The 25,033-nt window shown below is 40.6% G+C and overlaps 1 protein-coding gene across 1 annotated transcript in view; it reads left to right on the top strand.

Annotated features, from left to right (window-relative positions):
* Positions 1-24,110, top strand: part of LOC124267921 (metabotropic glutamate receptor 7-like) — a 61,701-nt gene extending 37,591 nt beyond the window's left edge. The window contains exon 2 of the mRNA XM_046702910.1: positions 21,923-24,110. Within this exon, the coding sequence (XP_046558866.1) occupies positions 21,923-22,564 (642 nt within the window). The 3' untranslated portion in view covers positions 22,565-24,110. The remainder of the gene's footprint in view (positions 1-21,922) is intronic.
* Positions 24,111-25,033: the final 923 nt, after the last annotated feature.

Below are 25,033 nucleotides of genomic sequence, written 5' to 3'. Positions count from 1 at the left end.
ACTGCCTACCGACCTATCTCTATGGCGCTCAGACATTCACGATTCGGTCGTCACCATATCGTGGGTTTTCTGGATCTTCCCTGGACTTGTTGACGTTACCGGTGGTCTTGAAGACTCTTCGTGACACTTAAACTCTGCTGCCCCATCCTCCCCTTGTGGTGAATACATGTATTTATAGCTTTCAGCCGTGGCGGCCGTGCCAGTTTACACTTGTCAGAGAGGAACACCATGTATGTGATCTAGACGTCCAGTTGTCCGACTTCCATTTGTTAGGAAGATGCGGTGGCTGAGTGGGTTAGATCGCTGACGTTTTGTGCTGGCGATTAGATGCATGGCACTTCTAAAGATGGAACTCAACCTAACAAACGTACTAGAATCAGAACTTTACTGAGAAAATGTAATCCCGAACATAAAAAGGATATGTTACTTTCCTTGTGTTGTATACACATCTTCATGCCGGTTTTTTTTATCACGCGCCTTTTCTGAAAGTACTTCCTGGTTTTTTGTCCATGTTCCGAAACTCACGACCTCCTTGTGTTTTATTGACTTGTCACGGCAAAACAGTTTGTTTGTTCACCTCAAGTCTCTGTTGACATTACTCTTTGACATCTTCTAATTACTGTTACGCAATTAGCTCCTTTTATGAACTTATCATTCAGTCCTCGGACGTTCAGTACGTTCCACGAGCTATATTTGACCTGAACACACAACCAGGCACTGTGTAAGTGATAATGTATTCACTGTTAATTGAAATGACAGCGGAATTCAAGAGGGTGGAGAAAGGCTCGATATTGATCCAAGAACAGGAAGATGTTCAACTACCACCACTAAGGTAAATGTTGATAAAATAATGATATGATTAATAATGATAGACAGCTCTGATGAGAGTTTTGAGACCATTCTGAATCACTAACTCGGCATGACAAAGTCTTCAGCACGCTTGATTCCAAGGCTTCTGACTACTGATCAGAAACTCTCCAGATATACATCTCCACAGAGGCTTAGTGCAGTTTAGAACCAGACCCTGCTGATTCTACAGAGCGATTTGTCAGCACGGACGGGTGTTCGGTTTATGACTACCAGACAGTGAATAAAGACCAGTATGAGTGGAGACATCTAACGTCTCATCCGAAGGAGACAAAGTGTATTCTATTCTGGGTTTCCGAAGGAGGACTGCCTCCAGGAAAGGTCAGACAATTAATGGGCAATGATATGTCATTCTGCTAGGCAAGTGCGTGAGAATATAGAGGTTAAACGTTGTAGAAAACTATAAATGTATCTTAGCGGTGTTTTTGTATAAAGAGAAATTGGCATTTTGCGAACCATCAGGAAGAGGCCTTCTACACCTATGGGGTCCGGGCACATCGTTGGAAGAACTGTGTTGACCTCCGGGAGGGGTTAAGTTTAAAAAATAGTCAACAAAACACTCCATCAACGAATTCGATCATATATATACTACCCATCAAAAGTTTACACTCACTATTGTAAATATAGCCACTTACTTCAGTCAAATATTCTAACTAGATTTTGCAAAATATTCAATTCTGTATAAAGATACTGTTTACACATGAACTGATGTATTATAAAACAAATTCGTAACGTTGAAAAGATTAGTGTTATGAGTTCAGTAAATGTTGAAACTCGGTGAGAATTGGCGAATTCTTAACAAAACTTTACACCAAAACGCAGCTGTTCACATGCACGATATTGATACATGCTTTTCAGCACTTTGATGCATGATCCTGGTGAAAGTCGTCTACATAAGGTTTGCAGTTGTTTCCCCCAAGTTAGTTGAGAAATTCATCTTCGATGTAACCATATATATAAACATAACATATAGTGAATGCTTTGAGTGAGTCTAAACATTTGATGGGTAGTATAGTTAGCCCCAGTACTTTCTAATCACATCAAAGGGGCGGTGGGGTAGCCTAGTGGTTAAAGCGTTGGCTCGTCAAGCCGAAGACCCGAGTTCGATTCCCCACATGGGTACAATATGTGAAGCCCGTTTCTGGTGTCCCCCGCCGTGATATTGCTGGAATGTTGCTAAATGCGGTGTAAAGCATACTCACACACTCACTCACGCCAGGGATAATCTAGTCTCCCTGCTCACGCTAACAACCCCTACTTCAGAGGGAGATTAAGATTTAATTCAGTTCGTCATCTTTAATAAAGACCTGTTGCAAGTATACTCCGAGTTCAGTGGCATTACCTGACTAGTGTTCCACAAAATACGTCCATGTCCCAAGTTAAACTCACCGTATCGACCGACCATGTCAAGGTAACCTCACAATGACGCCGATTTACGACACCGCTGATATTCACCGCCCATTTGGTGCCTTATCGCTTTGGTGTCCGCAAGAGAGTTGGTAATTAATTTGAGCAGATTGGTTCGCCACTGACTGCCTTTGATCCAGTTAGTTGAGTGGGAGTTACCGTAATTGTAGCTGGGAAACAACATGTATTCTTCGATTACATAACGTGGTTCGCCAGAGCGCTGATCGAATCCATTAACACTGGGGCGCAGTCTCGGGGTTCAAAAAGTACAGTTGTATACAAGGCTTAAAGACACTATTACCTGAAGTAATGTTGTTCCCTTAACCTTACAACACCGTACCGTGGTGGGTCGACTTCCTACATATGTAAGACATTACTTTAACGACATTAAGGCCATACCGATGTATTTCGCTTTTCGGAAATTGCTATATGGCGTCACTGAAGATGTTCTGTGATTATTTCTGCAACTGATTAGGTAATACAAGGAAATCGATTAACGGTATCTTATCTACTTTCATATTGTGAACATCCACAGCTGCTCACATAGATATACGGATAAGAACTCGTCTTTTTTATTATTATTATTATATCATTTTTTTTTATTATAGGATATTTATATAGCGCACATATCCACGCACTAGTGCATGCTCATGGCGCTCGATCACTGGATGTCGATCTCAACGGCAGCCACTAGGCGCACCGAGTTATTGACCAATAAATGGACCTATTGATTCATAAATAGATCTAAACACAACATCTTTTTTAGGTTTGCAAACAGTAGTTTGTGGGAAAAATTATAAAGGGATTTTAAAAGTACCATGTGACGTTGGACACTCTGTTGCGGAGAAATTGAATCGGCCTCTACTCTCACCCATATTTGGCTTTCGTCCATTCAGATACTCCAGAAATACTTTATTTTCACATTTGCGTTTGAAAGAAATGAAAAGGAGCTAAGTACCAACAACTCATTTTTGTCGTGAGAAGATATTTTACTGCCAGGCGGCTTCCCAAGGGGAATCCAAATACGTATTCGCCATGGTTCCTCTTTATGGCACTATAATGCTGTTTTGTAGCAGAAGTAAGGAGCAGTGCGGGTGGGCGGGCGACATATGTATGACGGGTGTGCGGTGATCATAGACAAGGATTTATATTCTGCAGTTGGCCCACACGACAGGTCTTGCACAAGTGAGTGAGTTGGGATTAATGCCGCTTTGAATAGGACCTTACATTTCAACTGTAAGAAGGACAGAACCCAGTACGATGCGAATCTTAAATATTTACCTCATTGTCAAACCGCCGATCATTTTATCGTTATGTAAATGCAACTATGGATTACAGATGTTTGGACAAAAAGATTCATCCAAGTACTATTCAATGCGCGGCATTCGAGGAAAAACATCGTTCATGTAATCATGCACAGCGACAAACGTTCTTACTGTCCCGTCTTATTACCAACCCGTGAAGATCCGAGTTAGAATATTGATCTTCAGTAACCCATGCTTGTAAGAGGCGACTAACGGGATCGGATGATCAGGCTCGCTGACTTGGTTGACACATCATGTCATCGGTTCCCAATTACGCGAATCGATGCTCATGCTGTTGATCACTGGATTGTCTGGTCCAGACTTGATTATTTACAGACCGCCAAACTTAACTCACTCACTCACCCCGTGTTATCACCTCTAAATATTCATGACTGGTTTACCAGCAATCAGGCGTTTCAAGATGCCAATTTAAAGGACCTATTACCACAGCAATGTATCATAAAATGATTCAGCAACGACCTTGACAACAATTGTTACATAGATTACATAGACAGTATAACCTTCAGTCTGTCTCCCCGTCATTGTATATCACTGTCCAATGCAATAGCCGTACTGACTGACTGACTGAATTTAGTTTTACGCCGCTTTTAGCAATATTCCGGCAATATCACGGCGGGGGACACCAGAAATGGGCTTCACACATTGTGCCCATGTGGGGAATCGAACCCGGGTCTTCGGCGTGACGAGCCAACGCTTTAACCACTAGACTACCCCACCGCCCCGCAATAGCCGTACATGAAGCAGGGGTTAGACTTTTAGGACGTTCAGGATCTCCAGTCTCTCTGGGGCTTCATAAAACTTAGGTTGTGTTATCAAAACTGTATATCTTCAGAGACTAACAGCCCCCAACCAGAGCCAGACGCCATGACCCCTCGGCCCGGTCGTGTATTCGTAATATTAACAGCGATAAAATGACATGATGTCATGAACCAAGAAATAAACATCGATGCTTCACGATACTGATTCCTGTCAGTGGCATGCTAGTATTCGCAGTTCTAGTCAGATGGACAGGTTTGTTACACATTTTGACACCACAGTTTCCTGCCTACCCACGTGGTTGTCTTTATCTGTGGTTAAACGGACATCGCGACGCTCGTTTATGTCAGATACTTAGTCTTATAGACTTTGAGATGGTGCGCTGTCCCATTCTTGATTATTTAATACCCCAAGACAGTGTTATTTAAGCCTGACGTTGAGCTTACATACTTTGTGTCAATGTTAGGACGTTATGTCTGTGTAAGGAGCTTTGCGGTCCTTACCCCCTGGGGACTGTATCAAAACCTTTGACGTCAGACTAACAAGATGCACATTATATCGAACAGGCTCGTATGCTCGGATATAGCCTCACCCTATCAAAGATTAATAACCTGAAGATTGACTTGCCTTTGTATGTGTTTGTGACGGATGCCACAGGTTGAACAGGATCCGCTCACTTTGTCGCGAACACCTGCTCTCGTCACTGTTTGATGATGGTTCATAATACATGGCTATGATTTAGTGATAATGCTATGCTGGATAATGCATTTACGAGACACAAACTGCTATAACCAGGATATGTCTCATGATTATTGAAAACAAACTGTCGCGTTAATGTCATGTACTTAACTAGACTAACAACTAGTCTCTGAAATGAACATATTCTGCTGAAAAAAGTTCATAGTAAAAAAAATATATATAATGAAAAGGAGCCCTGAGACTTTAAATCTAGACTTGCCACATTTTCTAGACTTGTGTGGGCTTTCTTGGATATATTTGCTTCAGGGTCTGTACGAGAGACTAGTACTTAACCTGAGGAACGGTCTCCGTTGTGAAGCATGTTGTTACGTCTTTTCATTTGCGTATCATCTCAGATTTGATTTTTTTTCTGAAAATCAGATTTTAGTTGAATCCTACATTCCCTGTTGTCACTGAACTTGTACTTACCATTAACGCGCACTTTAGCGTAAAACGTGCCAAGTTCAGGTGCCGCTTGTGAGACAAAGCAAAGCTCACATTTATATACAGGGTATTTACTATCCCAAAACGCACATGTGTGACCGTTATATTTACCGTGTTTGGGTATCGTATTGTTAAACCAACTACAATAACCTATGATGTCCAGGTAAAGTAATTATCTGGTTAGGCGCGTTTTCAGCTAAAACAAAATTGACCACACCCTTTCACACTGGAAACTAATAAAACAATATACAGCCACCCGTAGCTTGTGTCACTTTCTACGATGGTATTTATAGAATCCCCTGATCCCTGGTGGTGGGGTAGCCTAGTGGTTAAAGCGTTCGCTCGTCACGCCGAAGACCCGGGTTCTATTCCCCACATGGGCACAATGTGTGAGCCCATTTCTGGTGTCCCCCGCCGTGATATTACTGGATTATTGCTAAAAGCGGTGTAAAACCATATTCATTCACTCACGAAATGTAGATCCAGTGGCTAAAATGTCTGACTATGTGAAGAACATGGATGGACGACAACACCTTCTGCGTGGTGGTCATAATATCAACCTTTAGTCCTTGTTACCACACAAGGGACGGTAGGGTAACCAGGTGGTTAAAGCGCCCGCTCGTCACGCCGAAGGCCCGGGTTCGATTCCCCACATGGATACAATGAGTGAAGCCTATGTCTGGTGTCCCCGCCGTGATATTGCTGGAATATTGCTAAAAGCGGCGTAAAACTCACTCACTAATGCAGGAGCCTCCAGGAGATCGACACCGAATCCCCAAATCCACGGGATAGGTCCTATTGTTAAAGCAGGTTGTATCTAGTACCATGAGTATATTTTCGATCTTAACCCTCAAAACTCACTCACTTGTGACCACACTGCAGGCTACTATCGTAAAAGTTTTTCTCTTCCCGCAATTTCATAACATGCAATTTTGATATTTTTACATTTTAATATATTTTTTTTATCCCGTCGAGTCAGTAATTTCTTTAATATGCAAATATAGTTGGCACGTAAAACTTGATATCTTAATTATAAACAACAATGCTTTGTAATGTCCTTCATTCAATCCACTTTATGCATATTGTATTAAAATAAAAAAATGTTTTATAAATTGTATTTCGATTCAAACATTTAATTCGCTAAAGTATCGTGTAATTGCTTTTGATACCACCCCTGAGATACATAATACAAACCGATTGCCAGGCTGGAGATGTAATCATCGTGCACTCAAGCGTTTGATGGGCGTGCTCGGGACAAATTGCTGCGGAATTGTCAGTGATATTTATACATAATCAATATATTGCCCCAAAATAACTTCTTGCATGAAAATTGTATCCATGAGCTATCTCAGACGCCATTTACGAAGGATTGATTCTCATAACGCCGCTAAATCAAACCATGACTGAAATTTACGATTGGCGGACGATAATACCTCAAAATAATTCGTAATTAAGTAAGCTTTTTTGACGAAGCGTCTAACGTTTTTTAAATATAGATAATTCAAACACACCTGAAGTCGCTTTGCATGATTTCTTCATAAGCAACCAATCATCGAGTTGCTCGCAATGGCCTCAGTGGTCTTCTACGTTCAGCAGTACATCTGCACCGAAAGTTACTGAGTGAGTGAGTGTTGATTATCAGCTGTCTATCAATGTCCAGTGATTGAAAGCATGAGCATAAGTCTTTTCATATGGGGTACAACACTCGTCAACTGTCAGCGAGCCTGACCACCCTATAAATCGGCGGTCTGTTAATAATCGATTCTGGGTCAGACAATCCAGTGATCAACAGCATGAGCATCAATCTTTGCGAATGGGATACGATGACATATGTCAACCAAGTCAGCGAGCCTGACAGTCGTAAGTCGATGTTAAGGTGGGGCCGTGGGGTAGCCTAGTGGTTAAAGCGATCGCTCGTCAAGCCGAAGACCAAGGTTCCATTCCCCACATGGGTGCAATGTGTGAAGCCCATTTCTGGTGTTCCCCGCCGTGATATTGCTGGAATATTGCTAAAAGCGGCGTAAATCCAAACTCACTCACTATGTTATGGTATGGGGAAAAAGGCCACCTTAGGTGCAAGATCACTTTGTACAACGGCACCCTGGTCTATAACTCTAAGCTGGTGGTGAAATGGATGTCGATTCTTGTCGGTTCAATGAAAAGATGCTGGTTTACACGGATAAGCCGTGTTAGAAGGGGCATTGGGCTGAAACATTACATATGTTCCGGGACGATGGGGTAGCTTAATGGTTAAGGCGTTCGCTCGTCACGCTGAAGACCAGGGTTTGATTCCTCACATGGGTACAATGTGTGAATCATTTTAGGTGTACCACGCCGTGATATTGCTGGAAAATTGCTAAGAGCTAATATTACTCACTCACTCACTCATTATATACGTTCCATTAAAAACCGGACATCAGTTCATCGCATGTCCATGCCTACACCCTATAGTTTTTAACCGTTCTGGTCCGGTATATTCATCAGCGTTACAAGTGAGTGAGTAAGTCTAGTTTTACGCCGCTTTTAGCAATATTCCAGCAATATCACGGCGGGTTACACCAGAAATGAGCTTCACACATTGCACCCATGTGGGGAATGGAACCTGGATCTTCGGCGTGACGAGCGAACGCTTTAACCACTAGACTACCCCACCATCCCCTCAGCGTTATAAACATCTTGAATAAAAAACGAGACAACTGCTGCCCATGCGGGAGTTGATAAGCGATATGTATGGAATAATATCTCTCGTTAGCTGGATGACAGGCGGGGGTCGGCGTTTCCTGGTATTTATGAACTCCTGATTTACGATTCCAATAGTGTCTTGAGCCGTAACCATGAGCTCCGCGAACAACGTAGGCGTCATAGCCACCGAGACATTCTCTCGTGTACTCGCGACACGTGGGTTGCCGGCATGCAAGTGCTTGTGTGGAATTTCTGAAAGGGAGAATAGCTGACCAAAGTGCCAGCTGAGAATAGCATCATGACTCGTCATGAAATAATAGAAGCACTGTTCCTTGACACCATTTATTCCTTAAGTAGACTGCGCCTGTCTTCCGAGGGCGTTCCACGGCAGAACAGCGAGTGAGTTAGTTTAGTTTTACGCCGCACTCAGCAATATTCCAGCTTTATGGCGGCGGTGTGTAAATAATCAAGACTGGAACAAACAAATCCAGTGTTCAACAGCATGATCATCGATTTATGCAATTGGGAAACGATGACATGTGTCAACCAAGTCAGCGAGCCTGACCACCCAATCCCGTTAGTCGCCTCTTACGACAAGCATGGGTTGTTGAAGATCAATTCTAACCCGGAACTTCACGGGTTCAGGACAGAACAGGGTCCATGCTTGTCTCCCTTTGGGATGGTCCTCAACAGCCGTATACATCCTGCTTACTGGATACAAAAGTCCCTCTTGTAGGACCGACATAGATGTGAATACGGTTCTGATAATGAGTGACCTTGCTGGTTGTGTTCCACCTAACACGACAGCGTGTTTCGGTGTTCATGACATTAACCACTGGTCTACCATTAACAGGATGTTTCGAGACAAGAATACTCACAGACTGTCGTTAAAGACTGAAATGCATAAAACAGCGTAAAAATACATTCACACTCTTGACAAGGTGCATTACATTTCCAAACCTCTGCTAACAAATTGAGTGAAGACAGTTTTAAGTCGCTTGTAGGCTTGAAATGGGCATCACACATTGTACTCGGGACGAGAATCAAACCCGTAAGGCGTGAAGGTCCGGTAATGTGTTTGGTTAAGGCAAGGCGTGTAATATACATGTATACTCACAGAAAGAGACATTATACATTTATTTCAATTTATGTACTGCAGAGCTTGGGGGAATTGTTTTTCTTCATTTAATCTGGGACGAATATCAAATAATCAATCCCTCACTAGGCGAAACCCAAGGAAGTCGCAGATGGCGCAATGCTACAAACATCCCAATACTATATAGCAATACAGTTATGATTTATTAGCGTGTCAGAGTTATGTCCCTTGCCTGTATAGATTAATGAATTGATGAGTTGGATAACACATTGATATGCTCAAAGTCCCACTGTAAGTATGATAAACGGTATATAACACACGCCGGGTTTGTAATGATCATTATATCATGATCTATGAGAGCATGCTGTTGTAGACTACCAGATGATTCTGACCTGGTAGCCTGGCGACTGTTGCTCAAAGTCCCACTGAAAGTATGATAAACGGTATATAACACACGCCGGGTTGTAATGATCATTATATCATGATTCTGACCTGAGAGCATGCTGTCCCACTGTATGATAAACTATATAACACACGATGATTTATATCATGATCTATGAGAGCATGCTGTTGTAGACTAAACCCTGGTAGCCTGGCGACTGTTGCTTGATCGGTATATAATCATCATCGATTTATGAGAGCATGCTGTTGTAGCCATCTGCATCAATCTAGACTTCTATTTATGACTCCGATAGACGCTGACAGTCCACATTTCCATGTTACCTTGGTTTATTTTAATTGTTTCGTATATAAGCTGAAGCCGCACTATTTAGCCGCTGGCGCCCATGTGTGTCATTGTTTATCCAGGATTAACATCATATAAGTGATCGTATAAACTTGTCGGGGAAGTATGGGACTGAAAGGGCATGTCATCATTTTCTTGAATACAATAGTGTGGATTCTTTCTGTATATTGATGCGATGATGTTACTACTGTTGTATGTGCTTAGAGCATGCCCATGAGGTGTGGGCATCAGCGCTATACAAATGTCCTGATTATCATTATCACCTTGCAAAGTCAAAACGTTATACAACATAGAAGATGCCTGGATTTAGTATAATATATATTTTCAATTTGTTTTCAATTTGCCAACGTCTGTGACGCGTTCAATTTGCCAACGATGTGTTAAACGAATGTTTATCAGTTGTTTGTTTGTTCTTCAACGCCACCGGTACCTACGACAAGATTCTGCTAAAATTCAAAGACGCTTTGACCAGTATTCCAGTTACATCACGTCAGCTAATCTGGGTTCTAAGATGCCTAGCGGTTAGAACAATCGGGGAAAAAATACATTATTTAAGAAGTACACTTCGCTCTACCACCATGTATAGTGTAATAAAACACACTTTTGCCCTGAACTATTATAGTTATATTTCTTTTCTAAGATGCCAAATTTAATACTTTCTAAAGATAATTACGAGTAATTTAAGGCAGAAAACAAACGACGGTGTCGGTGACCTAAATTAAGAATCCTCGGACAGGGCTAACTGGCGCGCTGTTCTATTGATGTGTCTGCCCCCTACGTTAAGACGAACGTTACCAGAAACAAACAAATGATAACAGTGTGATGACGGTTTACGTTCGAATTAAATATCTTCTCTGAATTATTTTTATTACATCTGTCATTAACGTAAACCATATGGGGCAATATGAACGTTGCATTTCTACTACCAGCGTACGTTTAGATCAGTACATCCAGAGGAAGTTGAGTAGTCAAGCGACATTCCACAATTGCATTGTGGGAATGTAAACATTACGAACGCTACCGTGTCGCTGAACACTTGTGAGTCGAAATGACACATTTTAACCGTCGTAAAACATAAACGTAATGTTTCCAGCAGTGATGTTAGCTGCGTGAAGCAACTGCAAACCAAGAATCGGATGCAACGGAGTAGTTTACTGTAGGAGGCCGCACGAGGCGAAGACAACTGATATGCATCGTGACGTCCCTTACAATGCAATCGTGGAATGTCGCTTGACTACTCAGCTTCCTCTGGATGTACTGATCTAAACTTACGTTGGTAGTAGAAATGCGACGTTCATATTGCCCCATAAGGTTTACGTTAATGACAGATGTAATAAAAATAATTCAGAGAAGATATTTAATCCGAACGTAAACCGTCATCAAACTGTTAACATTTGTTTGGGTTTTTTTTGGTAACGTTCGTCTAACGTAGGGGGCAGACACATCAATAGAACAGCGCGCCAGTTAGCCCTGTGCGAGGATTCTTAATTTTTCTGACCTGTATTGTTCGGGGACAAAAGTCCATGATGGATTAAAACTTTTCAATTTTTAAATTAAAACAAATCTTGTCAAACTCCATCAATATAGAAATGTTTTAAACATTATGAACGGCTTGTGTGTCAACACTGTAATCCCAAGAATACATGGTCCTTATATGCAGTCGAAAGAACCACGGGTTAACGCGTTCGGTCATCATGGCTTCTTATACCCAATTTGTGAAGCCTATTTCTGATGTCTCCCGTCATGATAGTGTTAGAATGTCGCTAAAAAACAATGCTCTCTTTAATGAACATGTGCGTATATTTATATGCTCAATATTTCTTTCAATTTCTAATTGTTACACCATTCATAAGATACCCAAACCCATCTTACATAACCTATCATCTGACATCAATTATGCTGGATTAAACCTTCGCAACATTTATTAAGGATGTCATTCGAGTTTGATGTTATTAGGCGCATTATCAAGGAATACCACATTGTATAAATATTTTATTACAGTACTGTAGGATTGTATTAACACTGTCTAAACTATGTAATATCTGTATGAAAGGAAAGGAAATATATTACAAGAACGCTAAGACTGCCAATTTGCTCAAAGACAGGTTGTTTGTATAGCAGTAGCGATGTGTCATTGGCGCCATGGCTGTCTGCGTGAGATAAGCAGTTTGCTGTGTTGAGGGCTATTCTGTAAGGGTTCAGACACGACTTAGCAACAGGAGCTAAAGTTGTCTTCTACTTATCAAAGTTTGTGCTGTTGTTGATTAATTGTATTCACAAATACTTGCTAACGCGATACATTGTTGTGCCACGTCTATAAAACTATGATAAATCTTGTGTGCAGATTTGTTTGAAATTCGCCAACGTAATCCCGACCCAATCCAATATCCACAAACCTAAGGTAAATAATGACAAAGATATATTTTTAGAATGATAACACGGTGAAATAGCAACGTTGTGAAATAAATGACAAATTCTACTCTTGAGTGAAAACAGTTATAAATCAGCAGATGAATTATATTTGGTATTTCTGAGCTTCATTAAACATCAACACCAGATGTTAGACACATGCGGGAATGTCTGTGCGGTTCTCAGAAATAATGCAGTAATATTACGACGGGGGAATCAGAAATACCCTTCACACTGTGCGTCCATGTGAAGACTCGAACCCGGTTGTGACAAGAGATCGCTTAGACCGCTCGACTACCTAACCGGCAAACATGTTCCACGGTATTGCGGGGACAATTGCAGGCGCTTGACCTATGGCATTATCATGAGTATATGCTGTAAACTAATACAACGAACCAGAAGGACCGGTAAATTGTAGTTTTGTTATAACAGTAGTTCGTTATAAGCGTTTCGACTAAAATATACAACACAAACATATTAGTCCATGGGCTGATATAGGTGACCCTCCCCCTCCCTGGGGGAATTTTGAAGACTATATTTTTTTGAAAGCTTATCATATGTACATTCAAATTCCAGGTGTTTGCAGGCTGGGTGCGGGGGACTTTTCCCGCAGTGACCCCCCAAAGGGGGTCAGGGTGGGAAAAATTTGGGAAAATTAGTTTTTGCTTTTTTCACAAAATACATTCTAATAACTGCTTTCTATTAGGAACTATACAAATGTTTAAAGTTTATTGATAAGTTATAGGTACAGGAAGACATTTACTTTGAAAAATGCAAAGGGAAAAATTAAACTTTATAGCTGTTTTTCTACACTTTCTAGTGGGCAATTGTTTTAAGAAGGTATTCTTGTTTCAATAGCTCTAAAATGATCAAAATTAATGTTACAGCTATACTTAAAGCATGAAAGGACTTTGAGTTGGTTTATTGTACTCTGGGTGCTGGGGATTTTTCTTGCCCTGACCCCCCAAGAGGGGGGCCAGGGGGTAAAAATTTGGAAAAATGAGTTTTTTCCTTTTTTTCACAAAATACATTCTAATAACTGCCCTTTATTAGGAACAATGAAAATATCTAACATTTATTATTTAGTTAGAGGCACAGGAAGACCTATATCAGCCCATGGACCATACATTGTCAGGAATCTGCTTCTGGAAATAGCAAAAACATGATCGCAATCTACACATTCCCACAATGCAGTTGGGATTCCAATCTAAGGGACCCCAATAAGCTTTGTCGAGAGAGTTACCTCCCTGCAACACTTCCGGCCTTCTTGTCAAAACAAGCTGATATAACTGGAATACTCTTGAAAGTGGCGTCAAACCCAACGCCCTCACTCACTCACATCACAGTGGTCTGGCAGTGTTCGATATGTCCCAGATTCGGTAGACATCAGGAAGGGGTCCCTTTGTCGTCGTCAGTTCAAACAAGGCTGACAGAATTTTCTTTACTGTACTACGTCTATGAAACCTGTGGATAGCTACGAGAATGTGAATATCGGGTGTTGATATTCTGATTGGCATGTTCTCAGTTGTGTCAGGAACAGTTTGAATAGATTGATAGTTCGATTAGTCATTACAGCAACACGGTATAGAAGAGAGTGGGTGAGTGTGGTCTCACTTTACTTTAGGGGCTGTGGGGTAGCCTAGAGGTTAAAGCGTTCGCTCGTCATGCCGAAGACTCAGGTTCGAATCCCCACATGGGTACAATGTGTGAAGCCCATTTCTGGTGTCCCCCCGACGTGATATTGCTGGGACATTGCTAAAAGCGGCGTAAAACGAAACTCTCACTGAGTAGTATTTCAGTATATTAGTGTCAACAGGATGTGGTAGGAATAGGCTTGGTTGACACATCTCATCGGTTCCCAACTGCGCAGATCGATGCTCATGCTGTTGATCACTGGATGGTCTGGGCCAGACTCGATTATTTACAGACCGCCGCCATATAGCTGGAATATTGCTGAGTGCGGCGTAAAACTAAACTCACTCACTGACTGACTGGAAGGAATAGCTGAAGTCATGCAGGAAATAGATATTCACCACTTTGGAGAAGTCAACACTAACTGGCTTGTTGCATTGTTTGATAGGCAAATTGAAAGATGACAAAGAAACCACAAATGAAAGATGACAACTTCTTTAATACACTGGTATAAAGACGTTTCGGTATAAATCCTGTCAGTCAAGAAAGGAATGGTGCTGACAATCAACATGACCAGTCGTGGCCTATAACTGATGTCCACACCAATCCTCATTACGACCATGGCGCGACCTAAACACGACACTGTGCAATTGAACTACCGCATCCTAGTCGACACCCGTGGTAAGAGCAATCAAAGGCTTAAATATTGCTGGGGCGGTGGGGTAGCCTAGTGGTTAAAGCGTTTGCTCGTCACGCCGAAGACCCGGGTTCGATTTCCCACACGAGTACAATGTCCATATTGCTTTAATATTGCTAAAAGTGGAGTAAAACTAAACTCACTCCCACTCACATGAATACTGAGTGCATGTGGTCCGATGGTGTCACACCCATAGTCTCAGATCCTACAGAATAAATTAGAAAATTCTAAACTGATTTGGTAAGGCTTGACTGCTTCAGCTGCTTCTGGAACATATTTTGTATTTTGTAGATATATAGTTATAAATGGGATAACTAAAGGACTAAGTGTTGGTCCAATACACTGGCAATCATGAACTGAAACAGCAACGATGTTCATATGATTTTTTTCTGACAATGGTCCAATCTACCACCCATAATACCTATCAAATATACGTTAACCCATAGTGTCTGACAACGATGTTCATATGTTTATTTCTGACAGTGTTCCAATCTACCACCCATAATACCTATCAAATATATGTTGACCCATAGTGTCTGACAACGATGTTCATATGTTTATTTCTGACAGTGTTCCAATCTACCACCCATAATACCTATCAAATATACGTTAAGCCTCTAGTGTCTGACAACGATGTTCATATGTTTATTTCTGACAGTGTTCCAATCTACCACCCATAATACCTATCAAATATACGTTAACCCATAGTGTCTGACAACGATGTTCATATGTTTATTTCTGACAGTGTTCCAATCTACCACCCATATTACCTATCAAATATATGTTGACCCATAGTGTCTGACAACGATGTTCATATGTTTATTTCTGACAGTGTTCCAATCTACCACCCATAATACCTATCAAATATACGTTAAGCCTCTAGTGTCTGACAACGATGTTCATATGTTTATTTCTGACAGTGTTCCAATCTACCACCCATAATACCTATCAAATATATGTTGACCCATAGTGTCTGACAACGATGTTCATATGTTTATTTCTGACAGTGTTCCAATCTACCACCCATAATACCTATCAAATATACGTTAACCCTCTAGTGTCTGACAACGATGTTCATATGTTTATTTCTGACAGTGTTCCAATCTACCACCCATATTACCTATCAAATATATGTTGACCCATAGTGTCTGACAACGATGTTCATATGTTTATTTCGACAGTGTTCCAATCTACCACCCATAATACCTATCAAATGAACCCTCTAGTGACTGACAACGATGTCCATATGTTTATTTCTGACAGTGTTCCAATCTACCACCCATAATACAAATCAAATATACGTTAACCCTCTAGTGTCTGACAACGATGTTCATATGTTTATTTCTGACAGTGTTCCAATCTACCACCCATAATACCTATCAAATATACGTTAACCCTCTAGTATCTGACAACGATGTTCATATGTTTATTTCTGACAGTGTTCCAATTTACCACCCATATTACCTATCAAACATACGTTAACCCTCTAGTGTCTGACAACGATGTTCATATGTTTATTTCTGACAATGTTCCAATCTACCACCCATATTACCTATCAAATATACGTTAACCCTCTAGTGTCTGACAACGATGTTCATATGTTTATTTCTGACAGTGTTCCAATCTACCACCCATAATACCTATCAAATATACGTTAACCCTCTAGTGTCTGACAACGATGTTCATATGTTTATTTCTGACAGTGTTCCAATCTACCACCCATAATACAAATCAAATATACGTTAACCCTCTAGTGTCTGACAACGATGTTCATATGTTTATTTCTGACAGTGTTCCAATCTACCACCCATAATACCTATCAAATATACGTTAAGCCTCTAGTGTCTGACAACGATGTTCATATGTTTATTTCTGACAGTGTTCCAATCTACCACCCATAATACCTATCAAATATACGTTGACCCATAGTGTCTGACGACGATGTTCATATGTTTATTTCTGACAGTGTTCCAATCTCCCACCCATAATACCTATCAAATATACGTTGACCCATAGTGTTCCATCCTCTGTAAAAATAATTAACCGTCTTCAAATTTTCCTGATTTGCCAAATACAATTATCGTAAGAATATACTTTGATAAAGTCAAACTATACTTTATGAATAAAGCATATTCTGTGAAAGTGAGGTTTGCAGTGGAAGTCGTGGTCGTTGTTACCTACAGAGTCACTGTCATGTACATCCCTACCTTCCACACTAGGGATATCAGGGTCGGATGCAGCTTTTTGAGAAAGAGAGGGTGCACACTATTGAGAAGGAATGTGTGGTGTGGGGGTGGGGAGATGTGCACACTCTTCATTTTCACAAAAGGGGGGGTATCCAGTATCTTTGACTCTTCTTAAAACATCTGGGGCAGTGGGGTAGCCTGGTGGTTATAGCGTCCGCTCATACCGTCGATGGCCCTGGTTCGATTCCCCATGTGGGTACAATGTGTGAAGCCCATTTCTAGTGCCCCCCGCCTTGATAATTGCTGGAATATTACTAAAAGCGGCGTAAAACCATACTCACTTACTCACTCTTTAAACATTTGTGGAATGTCTCGTTTTCACCATGAGTCTCGACATGTTTCATTAGAGAATCAGACTCGTCAGCCAATGAATGTGTGCAAAAGTGCGCAAAAACATTCTGTCACGAGCCTCCATGTTAATGACTCAACGTCCTCTCATTATTTATAGATTAAGAGTTTTATCGTCATAATTATCATTATTTATGGCCCAACGTGAAGCATCAGCACTCACGACATGCATAATAACACGGTGTACGCGTGCGTGTGTCTTCCTCTTGGTGCTGGTCTTGGTGGCCACGGGGCGCTGGGGTAGTCTGGTAGTTAAAGGGTTCGCTCGTCACGCCGAAGACCCGGGTTCGATGCCCCACATGTTTACATATTTAAGATTTTTATCATCATCATTATCATTATTTATGGCCCAACGTAAAGTATCAACACTCACGACATGCATAATAACACTCGTGTACGTGTGCGCATGCGTGTGAGTGTGCGTGTGCGTGTGCGTGTGCGTGTGAGTGTGCGTGTGAGTGTGCCTTCCTGCTGGTGCTGGTCTTGGTGGTCACGTGTTTGTGGTCATCTCTGTCGCGATAGTGTGGTAACGTAGGTCCAGCTTCACTATGGTCACAGACATTTCGATCACATAAGTCGCATTTGTGTGTGAAAAGCTTTGCTACAGCATTATCAGTCGAAAGAAAATAAATTGTACATCATTTCCCTTTCATTTCTGTGAATCTATTCTTGGTTACGCTAACGAGAGACTGGATTTCCTTTTTTTTAACAATACGAAAACATTTTCCTGATCTAAAACAGCAGATGAGTTCTTTAAGTCCCTCTCATTAACAACAGACATCCGAGTGTTGCCGCTGGTTATGTTCCCTTCAGCTCAGATCGTTCCTTGCAGAATGTTTTTGTGACTGAACTCTTAATGGCTAATTATTTCTAGAACAAGATGTTTATCGAGAAACAAAATCTATTTTTGTTTATCTTTGTTGAACTAAAGACGTGTGATTTCCATTTGTTGCGACATGCTATGAAAAAAGCGGTATTTTTAATGATAAGTAAAGAAATATCAGTTGATGGCGAAAGGTGACAGCTAGTCCTTGCCCAACCGGCGGCATCTGCCACCCGTCACCCGTCAGAAATGTTTCCGCATGTGAGATCTGTGTCTAAATAAAACAGGACCTGAATGTCTAGAATGTCAGAAGGAACAAAACTTTTTCACAAACGTAAGACACTTCTGTTGAAAGGAGCCATTTCATAAACCCGTCAACATCGACTGAATCGTCAACGTTTGGCTAGCAACGTGAGGCGCTAGAAACATCGCAACTGGGCACGATATCTGTGGTAATATGTGCAGAATAAATGTCCCTTGTAAGTCTTAATCAAAACAAGTTTCAAAATATTTACGTTGTTTTGGGGAAAATGATCGAAAGGAGATTAAGTGTGTACTTTCTTTTCTACGTCAGTGTAATGTTTCACAGTGGACGTGTGACCACAGGCCCTCGTGTCTTTGCGAGGATTAATGATTTTATAAAATATATACAAAAATGTGAGATGACCCCCCGACTCGAAATGCTTCACAGTATAATGCATTATGACAAGGACGGACACTTCGGTGCACCCCATCCGACTGCTTTGCCGATCGCTACGCTATCATCGCATACAATCGATTAAAACTTAATGTAAACATAATCATGGACGATTGGTCTATCGAGCACCACTCGTGTGTCGTGTGAGTGAAGTTAGTTTTCCAGCTATATCACGGCGGTATATAATCGAGTCTGGACCAGACAATCCAGTGATCAACATCTCGAAATAGTCATGGCGGACAGTGATTCTACAGGAGGAGGTACACGATGATTTAAACCGACATAAAGTAGACCACACGCGTTCAACATTTATAAGACACAAGACAGCGCCTCGTGTGATAATCGTCAATTATCAAGTTGAAGTTTTGTTAAGTTAAAAAATCAAAGCAAAGGAATGAATTCCTCCAGCTTCTGAGAACTCGCTATAAATTTAATTCAACAAAAAATCTTGGCTTGACATAAGAGATAATTTTCCTCCCCGTGAGACGCGATAGTTTAAAGTAAAATAATTTGGTTAAAAGAGAACAAGCATATACTTCTTCACCCACGTGGTTGGTATCCTGGCAACACCACGTGCTCCTTATATACAACTGTAGAACAATGTTCCTGCGTATTGACGCTGTGAAACAAAAGGCGTGTTAAAGGAAGCGACCATCTTAGAACACATTAGGCTCTTAATGCATAGCAATTGATTTAGGGTGTCAATAACGGGAAACGCTGTAGAGATGTAAGATGTCATTGATTATCATGAGAGAGAGGTCGTATCGATATTGATCTCTGAAGAGGTTTCCTAAAGATTCAGTAGACAAAGGCACCGTTGTTGACATTATTGTACCTCTGAGAAAGTATGTAATAAAACAACAATTGCGTTGATACTCACCAACGTTTTAATAGCAGTATATCGGAGTTTGGGTACCAGCCCAACTTGTCACCCTCGCTCCAGTCTGTTTCCCTTGGGAATTCATTATATAGGGGTCCTACTCAAGCATACAATAACTCAACACGTCTACCGTGCCTCAGTTTCAGAAATTAAGGTTTGTTCTTGTCCCCATTTGGATTTGCTTTCTAAATATATATTTTACATATTTTTAATAAGATAATTATATTTCTGGGGCTAAACGCCAGTAAATAACGTGATGGTTAGGATTGGTTGCTGGCTATCTGTAGCCCGAATGTTATACGGCTGTTGTTGCATGGTTCTATCTGTTTACTGTTCTCAGATTAGTTTTTACAGTCAGTATGTCATGTTACTGTCTGAAGGCGTTCATGTAATATAAATATAGTGAAGCTTAGTTGAATCCTTTCTCTGTTCCCAAGCTAATCTTTCATCTCAATATCCTTTTCGGAAACACCTTGTGTCAATGATTTCCTGTGGTCCTACCCCAGGGTTTTCACCACTATGTTACTTATTGCACAGGGCGGTGAACAGCCTAGGGGTTAAAGCGTTCGCTCGTCGCCCCAAACACCTAGGTTCGATTTCCCACATATGGGTATAATGTGTGAAGCCCATTTCTGGTGTCCCCCGCCGTGGTATTGTTGGAATAATCAAATCAGAGCAGCGTAAAACCAAACTCACTCACTAGCGCATAATCGAACACAAACAATTTTGGAACACTTGTTTGCAATAACGATATTTTTCACAAGGTTGGTTTTGTCTGTTACATTTCATTAGCACTACAAGCTCTTCCAATTCATGATTGAATTTATTTTAAAGACTCCGTGAACTTCATGTTCCTAACATGCTAGTCATCCTTTAAAGATGTGAAATTTGCAAATGCATTTTGTGCAATTTGCGAAAAAACGAAAGAACTACATGTTTTTTCTTTATTTTTGTGCATTAACAAACATAACCAGAAAACTTTAATAAATGACGCTAACCAATTATTTTCGATGATTGATCGGTTGTAATGAACCAATCATCAATTATGAGATTTAAACCAATTCCCAACACTATCACTCACTCACTCTATCCGCACAGTGCCAAGTCAGCACCCAGTGCTTCTGCGTGGATATATTTTCAGAAATATAACCTTATAAAATATAATATAAACATGATAAAAAATGCATATTGCACATCAGTTGATAAGCATGTTAGACATACTATCTACATACTTAGACTACTAAAGAAGTGTGTTTTTTGGCACAAATGTACATTTCAAACATGATAAGGGCCAGGTGGTAGCATGTCTTTTCTTACTCCAGTTGTCTTGAACTAACAAAATTACCCAGCCACAGTTTACACAATGTGGCAGGAATTGGTGCTACATAATCAAATACAACTTCACATTTTAATTACAATAAGTGTGATTATGTCCCAGGAGTGACACACTAGATAGGGATCAAATCACTCACATCAGGATATAACCATCCCCACCCTCTCCCAATAGAATCAAATCACTCACTTCAGGATACAATCAGTCCCCTCCGGATAAATCTCAGGATCAATCAGTCCCCTCCGGATAAATCTCAGGATCACTCAGGATCACTCAGGATCAATCAGGATCAAATTACTGCCCTTTCAGGATAAAACATTTCCTTCAGGTTAAATTCATTCCTACATAGGATCTAATCACTAAGACGGAGTAAGACGAAATATACCCTTTTGATAGTTGAAAATCGTTACAAAATAGCACAGTAATTATCCACAGACTTGTCACCGTTGTATCGTTGTAATATACACAACTATTGGGAACTATTTAACTGGGGAAATGTCCAATATCCCATATCTTAAAGACAGATTCTGACTCGTCTGTCGTGAAGATTCTAAACCAGACTCGTCTTTCGTGAAGATACTGAATCTCCTTGTCTCTCGTGAAGATACTGAATCTACTTGTCTCTCGTGAAGATTCTCAATCAGTGCCATTGATGACATGAGACATGAGACATGAACATTCTCTCTGTCCTATACCCCCGTCAATTTGTCCTCGAAACCTTGTTCCAAAGATTGTTCTTTATAGTCCCGCCACACTAATCTGACACATGGTATTAATTACGCATGTTCTCATTTCAGGTAATCTTGGTGACCGTCTCGACGAGTTTTGCGCCTCCACGTGTTACAAAGAGTATGCCTGTGAGAACAGAGAAACTTGTGGAACTATATTGCGACATGCCGTTGGTGGGTCTACTATCATCCCTGTCCTTCAACCTCGTTCTGGTTATCATCTGTGTATTTTACGCCTTCAAAACGAGGCGACTTCCGGACAACTACAACGAGTCCCGTTACATCGCGTTTTGTGTGGATACAACTCTTTTGGTGTGGATTTCCTTCGTTCCAACGTATTTCACCACATCTCTGGCGTATTACAAAGTCATCATACTATCAATAGCGTTGATTGTAAACAGTTCAGTGTGCTTATTGTGTCTGTTTATTCCAAAAGTCTATGCTCTCTACCAACAGAAGCAAACGAGCAGTGGAACGCAAGATCGTTGTTATAATCCATTGAACACTACCCGGAAAGACACTGGAATCTGCCCGAACCGGTTCTCGAACAGTGACTTCTTTACGTCCAAGTCCTCTTTTAATATGGCAGAACAAACGGAAAACCACCAAACTGGAAATGGAACCGGTTTATCCAAACATGTTGAAATTGTTCTTAAACCGGAACCGGATTCTTCTCCAGGAAATTCGGAACTGAGTGTTAATTGCCAATAATGACATAAATAATATAGGTTTCAGATTGGGTGTTAAAATGTTCAACATTTACAATGATTTGCTGCATATATGTGTTAGACTTTATTGTTGGTTTGTATCTGTGGGCTGATTCACTGAAACACACCTGAACTGACGAAGAACTACAGTGTACATTACTCCCGGGCGAAAGATATAAACATATGAAAATGTAATTTGACCAAAATTTCAAACCTTATCAAAACCGTCAATTTCTTTGAGTGGTATTAAGAAGTTGGTGTGATGAACAACGGGGAAGGTTCTATGGATATACAACTTCTTTATTATTAATGTAAGCGGCGTCTTGGTGTAGATGATAATACCGTTATCAAGCAAGTGTCATAAACAGTTAATATAGGGCCAACAATGCAGACTTAAGGTCTCAAACGCAATATAATACTGTATAAAAACGTCCCCTCAACAAGGGCGTAGCTACCATTATAGAAAAAGCCCGGGCTTACACGTGAGTTGTTGCTAAAAAGGCTGGGCAAGCCCTCAGTAATATCTAGATATGAAGCTTTGTAACCTGTCGGGCTTGCTACGCGACTGCTCAGATAACAGCTTCTTAATTGTTTCATTTTTAGCAACCATCAGTAATGCCTGTGTAGTTTCTTATGCACGACAGTATATAAGACACAAAGATACCATTCTCGTCAGCCAGCTTGTGGAGCCAAGATTTGATGTTGATGTGATGAACTTGCTATCATTCGTTTAAATTATTACCACTGGCTATATTACAAGATGTTCCAAGATTATATTTCAAAATGTACACGAACTGATATGTCTGAAAAAGGGTATGGCAATATGTTAGTAACATCATTACCTGCTTGTCCATTGTTGAGGACGATTGGCTGGTATATTTAATTGGCGTTATCACAAAACATCATTGCGATCCCAAACAAAACAGGATTTATGAAAGTTTCAGAGATGGCATTCCATTAATTCGCTGAGGTAGGTGATGTTGTAGAAAGATTGTTATTTGGGGCTCTAGAAGAGTGAGTAAGTGAGTGTATTTAATTTTACGCCGCTTTTAGCAATATTCCAGCAATATCACAGCGGGGACACCATAAATGGACATCACACATTGTAACCATGTGGGGAATCAAACCCGGGTCCATGGCGTGAGGAGAGAACGCTTTAGCTACTAGGCTACCTCTCCGTCCGGTCGGGAAGAGAACAGGTGTACTTGTGTGTAACTTATTCTGTAAAGACTGTAGCTTTTGTTACAAGACCAGGGATATATCGCAAAATGAAAGCTTTATCTCAACTAGATTACAGGGATCCAGTCCGCTAATATCATCAGATACTTTTAGAAATGGGTGAATAGAGTTATATTTTGATAACATCACGGCGTGGAATCAGTAAAGATGCTTAACGTATAGCAACCATGGAAACTAGGAACCAACCCAGGTCTTCGACCTGACGAGCGACCGCAACAACCACGAGGCTGCCTACCGCCCTCAGATATTATTCAATCCACAGGGGTTCGAATCACTGTTTGGACAATAATTTTTTAAAATAAAAATCTAGATTTTTGCAACCGTATATTGTGTTTATATATTATGAGTAACTTATATTTCTAAAAAATCCATTTCTTCACCGATTTCGTTCAAATTTGAAATATATAATATGTAATGAGTGTAGCGGGAGAATTTTCTAAAAAATCCATTTCTTCACCGATTTCGTTCAAATTTGAAATATAACGAGAGAAAAACCCAAAACACACTTATAACCTAGACAACATCAATGCGGAATATGCACGTACGCTGGAAAACAGGGCGGCGCAATTTGCTGGCATTTGCTTTCATGGTAAAGGCTTGAAGTAGTTGATGTTATACGTGCTGGAGGCGACTAATTCAGCCTGATTCTGCTTCAAATATCGATTACTATCTTGCCTCTGGAACAAGGAAATTAAACATGTGAATGGAAACATTATCTCAAGTGTCATCTTTTTAATCATATTAGCTAACGACAAAACTCATTCATTGGAATTGCGTGTTACAATATTAACTTTGTGACTTTGCCTTCAGATGGCTACCAGTATGTAGGTTAAATACTGAACAGTTCTGAATTACAGTGGAAGCTGTCAAAACCGGCGTGTGGCGAGGAGTCGGTCGAATGTATATTGTATAGTACTTGGACGTGAATTTTGTGATATGTACTCAATGATATTCAATCAGATTATGAAGTGTACAGTGGCAAAACGGTATACTTTATTTTGAAACATGTCAGTGTAAATATTTTAAATCAAATGGGTAAACATAATTGTTTGGGACGTGGATATCTATCGTCATATAGCTGGCATGTTACTGACTGATGTTTATCAGTATGACTTCGGTATAAATATAACAGGATCATTTTGTCTTTTGCGGCTGATAGTAATCTCTGAGATCATTATTAAGCAAACAACCTAAAATGTTTTAACACGCAATAGAGCAGGGATGTCACAGGGTG

This window comes from Haliotis rubra, unplaced genomic scaffold (genome assembly GCF_003918875.1).
Source record: "Haliotis rubra isolate DU_JTF1 unplaced genomic scaffold, ASM391887v1 Scf1349, whole genome shotgun sequence".
In the NCBI taxonomy this organism is placed as follows: domain Eukaryota; kingdom Metazoa; phylum Mollusca; class Gastropoda; order Lepetellida; family Haliotidae; genus Haliotis; species Haliotis rubra.
Note: the sequence above shows the minus strand (reverse complement) of the source record. Positions and strands in the feature narration are given on the sequence as shown.